The sequence below is a fragment of the Rhincodon typus genome, unplaced genomic scaffold (assembly GCF_021869965.1).
Source record: "Rhincodon typus isolate 14 unplaced genomic scaffold, sRhiTyp1.1 hic_rhity00003344, whole genome shotgun sequence".
NCBI lineage: Eukaryota > Metazoa > Chordata > Chondrichthyes > Orectolobiformes > Rhincodontidae > Rhincodon > Rhincodon typus.
Genome location: NW_025968982.1, coordinates 9,386 through 18,293, shown reverse-complemented (window position 1 = coordinate 18,293; position 8,908 = coordinate 9,386). Strand labels below are relative to the sequence as shown.

Sequence of the window (8,908 nt, the reverse complement as noted above, 5' to 3'; positions counted from 1 at the left end):
CTCGGATTCTCCAGCATCTGCAGTTCCTACTATCTCTGATCCAAATAGAACTATCTTACAGTTGAGACAATCAATACCCTGACATACTCACAAAATCATACCTTACAGACAACTGGGAGACGATGGTCTCGTGGTATTATCGCTGGACTGTTAATCCAGAGACCCAGATAATGTTCTGGGGACCCGGGATCGAAACCCGCCATGGCAGATGGTGGAATTTGAATTCAATAAATATCTGGAATTAAGAATCATTAATGTTGACCATTGTCGATTGTTGGAAAAACCCACCTGGTTCACTACTGTCCTTTAGGGAAGGAAACTGCCATCCTTACCTGGTCTTGTCTACAAGTGACTCTTAACTGCCCTGGGCAATTAGGGATGGGCAATAAATGTTGCCTGGCCAGCAACGCCCTCGTCTGCGAATGAATAAATTAAAAAAAAGACAATGACCCAGACACCACTATCGACATCCCTGGATATGCCCTGGACAGATCCAGCAGTCGAGTGGTATGCAGTTGGGAGGGAGTTGCTCTGGAGTCCTCAACATTGACTCCGGACCCCATGAAGTCTGATGGTTTCGGGTTAAACATGGGAAAGGAAATCCTCCTGCTGATTACCACATACCGTCCTCCCTCAGCTGATGAATCAGTACTCAATGTTGAACAACACATAGAGGAAGCACTGACGATGACAAGGGCACAAAATGTACTCTGGGTGGGGGATTTCAATGTCCACCGCCAAGAGTGGCTCAGCAGCAGCATTACTGATCGAGCTGGTCGGGTCCTAAAGGACATAGCTGCTACACTGGATCTGCGGCAGGTGGTGAGGGAACCAACAAGAGGGAAAAACATACTTGCCCTCATCCTTACTAATCTGTCAGCTGCAGATGCATCTGTCCATGACAGTATCGGTAAGAGTGACCATCGCACAGTCCTTGTGGAGACGAAGTCCCGCCTTCACATTGTGAATAACCTCCATCGTGTTGTGTGGCACTATCACCGTGCTAAATGGGACAAACTTGGCACAGGTCTTGCAGCTCAAGACTGGGCATCCATGAGGCACCATGGGCCATCAACAGCACCAGAATTGTACTCCAGCACAATCTGTAACCTCATGGCCCGGCATATCCCCCACTCAACCATTACCATCAAGTCAGGGGATCAACCCTGGTTCAATGGAGAGTGCAGGAGGGCATGCCAGGAGCAGCACCAGGCATACCTGAAGAGGAGTTGTCAACCTGGTGAAGCCACCAAACAGGACTCAGTTCTGCTATAACACGATAGTTGCGTTCCTGTGCAACATCGCATTATAGAAAATTGCCCTATAGAAATAACAGGGAAAAGTGGGGTTAGGAGCAGACTACCAAAAAAAATCACTCAAAATTGCTCAAAAAAAATCACTCAACAGCATAACAGAAAGGATAACACAATTTGAATAAATGTTTAATTCATATCTAATAATGAAATAAAAGTAAATTTAACACTTTACCTCGAAACCATGGGGGAGGAGGTTGTACTGAAACTCTCACAAAAAGCACTTGACGACAAAGCCCATGAAATGATCATGTGATACTGGCGCAGAGACTCTTTCAGCGCTAACATTGTACATATTCACAACAAAGCCCGTGAAACAATCATGTGACATCTACACGTACTCCTCAGCACAGCAACGGAATCGTGTTATATCCAACACAAGTTTGCACTTTAGAAATATCATTCCCATATTCGTCAATGGCATTACAGCCAATTCGCAATGCCGGAACACACATTATAGTGGAACTGCCTGTACTTGCATGTCAAACAGCATAAGCAGCACGTGACAGACAGAACTAAATGATTGCACAATCAACGAATTTATATCTAAGCTCTGCAATCCCGCCACATCCAATGGTGAATGGACGTGGACAATTAAACAACTCACTGGAGGAGGAGGTTCCACAAATATCCCCATCCTCAATTTCACAGCAATCTTCAACCGGAAGTACTATGTGGCTAATCCATCTCGGCCTCCTCCAGCGGTCTCCAGTATTACAGGTACAAATTTTCAGCTGATTCGATTCACTCCACATGACAGCAAGAAACGGTTGGAGACACTGGATACTGCAAAGGCTATGGGCCCTGACAACATCCCAGCAATAGTACTGAAGACTTGTGCTCCAGAACTTGCTGCTTCCCTAGCCAAGCTGTTCCAGTACAGTTACAACACTGGTATCTACACGACAATGTGGAAAATTGCCCAAGTATGTCCTTTACACAAAAAGCAGGACAAATCCAACCCAGCCAATTACTGCCCCATCAGTCTACTCTCGATCATCAGTAAAGTGATGGAAGCTGTCACCAACAGTGCTATCAAGCAGCACCTGCTCAATAATAACCTGCTCAGCGACACCCAGTCTGGGTTCCGCCAGGGCCACTCAGCTCCTAACCTCATTACAGTCTTGGTTCACACATGGTCAAAAACCTGAATTCCAGAAGTGAGGTCAGAGTGACAGCCCTTGTCAACAAGTCTGCTTTGAACCAAATATGGCATCAAGGAGCCCCAGCAAAACTGGAATTAATTGGAATCAGCAAGAAAACTCTTTGGTGTTTGGAGTCATACCGTGCACACAGGAAGATTATGTGGTTGGTGGGGATCGATTATCTCCCCAAGGACAGTCTTGGTTCAAGAAGGCAGCTCACCACCACTTGCCTAAAGGCAGTTAGGGATCAGGATGGTGAAAGGCTTGGAGGGGAACTCGCAGGGCATAGCCTTCCCATGTATCTGCTGCCCTTGTACTTCTAAGTGGAAGTGGTTGTGGATTTGAGGATCTTTGCTGAATTTCTGCAGTGCATCTTGTAGACGGTACACACTACTGGTACTGTGAAGGGAGTGTGTATGGAGCAACATGATGGAGGCCCTGATAAATGGAATTGCTTCAATTTGGAAGGTGTTGGGTTTATTATGTGTCCCTCTCAAGTGAGTGCTGAGTGTTCCCTCACCTCCTGATCCAGGGCTTGTTGCTGACAGGAGGCTTTGAGTTGGTCAATAATTGAGGTACTTGTTAGTGTCTCTAGCCTCTGAACTAATTCCCAGCTACATGGGTCCCATTAAACCCACGGCAAATGATGACTCTTAAGATGTCAATAATTGGGATTTGCTGATTGGTGGCCACAAGCAGACAGGAAGTGAGCGGACTTCCTGTTGTTCAGGGTCACCTGACGCCTTCTCACACCATCAACAAAAGAAACAACTCTGCTGATTAGTTATTCCTTCAACGAATTGTTAAATATTGTTAACTAAAGGACATGGCTGATAGACTGGACAACTGAGCATCACAAAAACACTTTCAAACAAACACAGCCTGAGAAACAGAGAAAGATGAAACAACAGAGAAATTGTTGGAGAAACTCAGCAGGTCTGGCAGCATCTGTGAAGAGAGCAACAAAGTTAATATTTCAGGTCCTGGCAGACTGGCTGAGATTTTCCAGCAATTCCGGTCATTGTTCCAGATTCCCAGCATCTTCAGTTCTTTATTAAAACTGATTCAGATATTTGGTTGGGCAGCATCAGAAGAGCAGCAAAGCTGATGTTTTGGGTTGGGACCCTTCTTCAGAAAATGGGTCCCGACCTGAAACATCAGCTTTCCTGCTCCTCTGATGCTGCCTGGCCTGCTGTGTTCCTCCAGCTCCACACTGTGTTATCTCAGACTCCAGCATCGGCAGTTCATACTATCTCAGATACTTAGTTGGTTGCTGTGGACCAGGTTTGACTTGGGGACATTGTCTGATTGAAGGTTTGTGCCTAATGGGGAAGATTGTGAATGTGCATTAACACTATCACATGGTTCTCCCAGTGAGCACAGTGGGACTGGGACATTGAGTAAAAGCTGAACCTTCACAGGATACAACACCATCAGACTGATTCAGCGACAGTGTCAGATACTTTTTTAAGAAAGCAAATGGAGCGTTGGCTTTAAAAACAAACATAAAGGACAAAATCAAAGGCATTTTAACTTAAACTAGTTTAAACACTGGTTAGAGTCCAGCTGGGAGTCTCTATCGTGGGCACCACACCTGGATCAAGGAGATTTACAAAGATGGTTCCAGGGTGAGGGACTTCAGGGAATGTGTAGACAGTGGAGAAGTTGGGATTGCTCTCCCTGGAGAAGAGAAGGGTAAGAGGAAATTTTGTTGAGATATCTAATAGCATAAGAGTTTCTCACCAATGTCTCTCATTCTTACTGTAAATGTACCGGCATCAGTGATACCCCATGGTCAAATGACTTACTACTAGTCGGAAGAAAACAGTCCCAATGAAGTACAAAGCACTTCCTTCAGGAAAGTCGAGGAGTTTAAGACAGATTTGTGTTTATACTGTTGGGTACTTGTGGGGAGGACAGTGAGAGATATCTGGGAGGTCTAGGAGATCCAGAAGATCCAAGAGGTCCAGGAGGTCCAGAAAGTCTAGGAGATCCAGGAGTTGTAGGAGATCCAGGAAATCCATTTCTCACTCCCTTCTCACTCGGATTTATCGCTGCAATTTGTCATAAACATCTCGCTGTCCACTTTTGATTGGCTGAAAAACAAAAATGTCACAAGAGGAAAAGGGAATCAGTTTTAGAAATAACATTGAACGTAAAGCATGACAGAGGATGAAACTGAGCGAGGACGAATGTGGGGTGCTCTGAAGAGATGATCAAATGTAGGAAATATGTTGGAAAACCTGTGGGGATCACATGTTTGTTACAGCCAATCTTGCCTTAGTCCAGAACCTCCCTGAGTGCTGCCCTCTTCCAATTGCACCCCACACCCTGTGTGGTCTCCATTCTCCCTGGGACACTTTTGGGTGCACTCCCTCTTCCCAGAACACCCGTGGGTGCTCAGTGTCTTTCTACATCTGCAACTGCACCGAGCCCCATTCACCATGACTGCTCAATTAGGCACATTGTCCTGCTGCCCACTGAAAACTAGAGGGCGTAGGTTTAAGGTGAGAGGGGAAAGATTTAACAGGGACCTGAGGGGTAGCTTTTTCACACAGAGGGTGGTGCATGTATGGAACGATCCACGAGAGAAAGTGGTGGAGGCTGGTACAATTACAATGTTTAAAAGGCATCTGGATGGGTACATGAATAGGAAGGGTTTAAAGGGATAGGGGCCAATGGGACTAGGTCAGATTGGGATGGCTGGTTGGTGCAAAGAGTTGAACTGAAGGGTCTGTTTCTGTGCTGTATGACTCTCTGACACTATGATTCTGTGTCTCTGACACCCAGACCAGCAAAACCGCGGTTTTAAAATTCTAGTCCTTGTTTTCAAATTCCACTATTTCTAAGTAATGCCATTGAGATCCATGACCTGTGGAGTCCTCTGTCTTGCTGATCTAATAGCACCACCCACTGAGCCCCTAAACTGAGGAATTCCCTCCGGTCCCTCTCAAAATCTCCACCTCATCTGTGACCATTCTTAAAACCAACCACTTTGATGAAGAACCTCATCGCCTGACTTGGTTTTAGTTAAGAGTCATTCCTGTGAACCTCCTCTGGGATGTTTTATTATGTTCCAGGAGCTGTATAAATTTCAGTGGCTTTTGCTGGTGTTGAGAGCCAAAGTCCAGCCAATCGGTGTGTATGTTGGTGGAACAATAAATATTCCCACTAAAATAATGGGGAGATCTCATGGAATCATAAAGTACAGAAGAGGACCTTCGGCCCATCAAGTTTGCCTGAGTTTCTCTGCATCGTGGATCCAGAATTCCCACATTCACTATTCGGGCTGGGAACAGCAACATCTTCAACACTATTCCAAAAGACTGAGCTGTGGGTGTGAAGTGGGAATGTGAAAACTGACTGACCATGTTTGTTGGAAGTGTGGCCACAGAAAGGGTTTGTGGCAGACTGTTGTACGGGGATTGCTGGAGGACAGTGAGGGAGAAGGGTTTGTTGGAGATCAGGAGGTCGATGCTGGGCAGACTTAGCGGATATAATGCCTGCTATAATGGTCCAAACTGTGGAGAATGATTCAAAGTCTTTACCGCGTAATGAGATTGTTGATGGGAAGCTGTCACATTGGCACTTCGACCTGCTGGAGTCTCCATGGGTTCAAACTGCGGATGGCGGAATTCTGTAAACAGAACAGAAGTGATTCAGAAAACGGGAGGTGCCTGCAAATGGAACCCATGCCCATGGGTCACAGCTTCACCACAGAGATACAACCCACTGGCAATCATACAGGGACTGAGCCTCTCCCTCAGTGTGGATGATAGCCCTGACCATCTGTCACGGCCAACATGAAGGAGTGCTCATCCACCTCCTACACTGTCCCCCCCATCAGGGGCAGCATGGGGTTAGATACAGAGTAAAGCTCCCTCTACATTGTCCCCCCACCAAACACTCCCAGGGACAGGGACAGTATGATACCGTGTAGTTTGCGGACAGGTTGCATTCCGTGACCCTGTTGATGGCTGGTTCCTGGTTGACTGGGCGCTGTGGTTATGGGGCAGGTTTCTCTCATTGGATGAACCGTGGGCTGTTCCTGTAGGTCACTAGTCAGTGTCAGTGAAAGATTCTCTGCTTCAAACTCTTTTGGCAAATTTTGCAGCTTGGTTCAGAAAAGCACGACCAGCAGCTTGATTGACAACAGATTAAAATAAAATCCCACCTTTCGAGTTTCCTCCTCGCTTCTTGGCAAAACAATAAACGCCCATGACCACCAAGAGGGTAAATAACATATCTCCACAAATGATTCCAATCACCGTGCCTGGATCGAGGTTAATACAATCTTTACAAACTGGGAAAAGCAGAGGGAGAGAGAGAGAGAGTTCCATCACAAGGCTGTTTACACTTCACTAGAATATCAGATATTCCAGAACTGACACTGAAACTCGCATTTAGCCTACCTTGTCCCTCGGTCCTCACAGTGTTCCCTCTCTTGCTGAGGTACCATTTCCTTCCTGCCTCTTTCTAAAAAAGTACTTTCACTCAGCAGAGACCAGAACGAGGGGACTGTAGCAACGTCTGCATTACACTGAGATATATGATCTGAGAACCTCTGAACATTTCATTCAGGGACAGACGGGGGATCAGGGACATGAGCAGCGTCCAAATCTGATTCGACCTGAAACTTTGTTTCCCAACAAGACTGTTGAAAGCTGCTATCACTTTTAATCCCCTCTCACACTCCCTCCAAATTATTTTTATAAACATAGACATTTTCAGCAGTTACCTTTCATGTTGATATAAAAATGGTATTTTTCTTCATCACTTTCACAATAGACGTGGGACTCTACGATGCCGTTGCGGAAAACTAACTTGAGGGTTCGGTCGTCGTCAGTCGATACTCTTTGGTCATTCGTGTCTTTCCAGGAAATTTTAGGATCGTTGAGTGGGCAATTTAAAGTCACTTCGTTCTCATTGTGTGTCATGTATTCTATGAGGAGAAGCAAAGTCTCAATCAGAAATCTTGTTCAAGCCTGTAACATTAGACTGTTGTTAAATTCTTTCAGAATTTTTTTAAATTTCAGAAATCAGGATGAAAAGTTGTAAAATTTTCTCATCATTTACACGTTCTGTGACCCCTGTAAGATACAGAAACAGCTTCAGTCACATTCCTATATTCCACTCACACTTGCATATTCCTTACTTAAAAGCTATCGCTTCAGTTTCATTTCTGTTCTTGTCGCTGTCCATTTTGGGTGAAAGCTGCTGTGGGGATTTTCCTCTTGATTAGGGCCAGGGTATCTGCCAGTGTCTGTGTTAAAGGCATTGGGGCTGGTTAGCTCAGTTGGCTGGATACCATGAGCGTGTGTTGAGTTCCTGCATTGGCCGAGGTTAGCATGAAGGATTTTACTTTTACAGTGCCCATCATCAAACCAACAGAACACAGTGCAGAGCAGCTCCAGGAAGATCAGCAGCGGGGAGGCGATGGCCTAGTGATAATATCACTGGACTATTAATCCAGGGGAAACCCAGATAACGTTCTGGGGACCTATTAAGAATCTAAGAATCTAATGATGACCATGAATCCATTATCGGGGGAAAAGCTCATCTGGTTCACTAATGTCCTTTAGGGAAGGAAACTGCCATCCTTACCTGGTCTGGCCTACATGTGACTCCGGACCTACAGCAATGTGGTTGACTCTTCCCTGCCCTCTGGGCAATTATCGGCAATAAATGCTGCCTGGCCAGCGACGCCCTCATCCCGTGAATGAATAAAGCATAAGAAAAAATCCTTAAACAACTCAATAAAATGATAATGTCACAAAGTGACTTGTTCTGTTCATTTGTCATTTTTTTTCTAATCATACTTTGTGTTTTAACTATCTTCTGAAAAATTCCAATAATGTCGGTAAATCTCTCAGCTTAAAATTAAAACTGTGTACAGATCATAGAAATGAATAACAACTTTTATTCACGACATTTCGGGAATGAACAAGGTTAGAAGTAGAGCAGTTTGGCTAAATGGCCTGTCGCTGGACGTTCCATATTTCAACAGAAAAAAAAACAGGACCTTCATTATTAAAATCTCAAAGTAAAAAATATTAAACCTGAAAGTAAAACAACAAGTTAAATTAAACATTTTTCAGAAAATGTAAATTAATTTTGTTTATTTATGAATAAGAAAGGAATTAGAGATGAAGAGGGCATATGAAAAAAATACTGGTGGGTAATGTTGAAGAAAATCCACAATGTTTTATAAGAAAACTCAGGACAAGAGAATTACCAGGGAAAGAGTAGAGCCCATTACAGACCAAAGTGGCAGTCATAGCTGAGATTTTAAATAGGAGATAGTAGGAACTGCAGATGCTGGAGAATCCGAGACAACAAGGTGCAGGGCTGGATGAACACAGCGGGCCAAGCAGCATCATAGGATTTCTGATGAAGGGTCTAGGCCAGAAACGTCAGCCTTTCTGCTCCTATGATGCTGCTTGGCCTGCT

General features: G+C 44.8%; 1 protein-coding gene across 1 annotated transcript in view; it reads right to left on the bottom strand.

The window, feature by feature from the left end:
• Positions 1-1,421: 1,421 nt before the first annotated feature.
• Positions 1,422-8,908, bottom strand: part of LOC109922585 (T-cell surface glycoprotein CD3 epsilon chain-like) — an 8,239-nt gene continuing 752 nt past the window's right edge. The window contains exons 2-5 of the mRNA XM_020522628.2: positions 7,197-7,400; positions 6,633-6,761; positions 6,007-6,095; positions 1,422-4,554 (exon numbers count right to left, since the gene is read on the bottom strand). Coding sequence (XP_020378217.2) covers positions 4,507-4,554; positions 6,007-6,095; positions 6,633-6,761; positions 7,197-7,400 — 470 coding nt within the window. The 3' untranslated portion in view covers positions 1,422-4,506. The remainder of the gene's footprint in view (positions 4,555-6,006; positions 6,096-6,632; positions 6,762-7,196; positions 7,401-8,908) is intronic.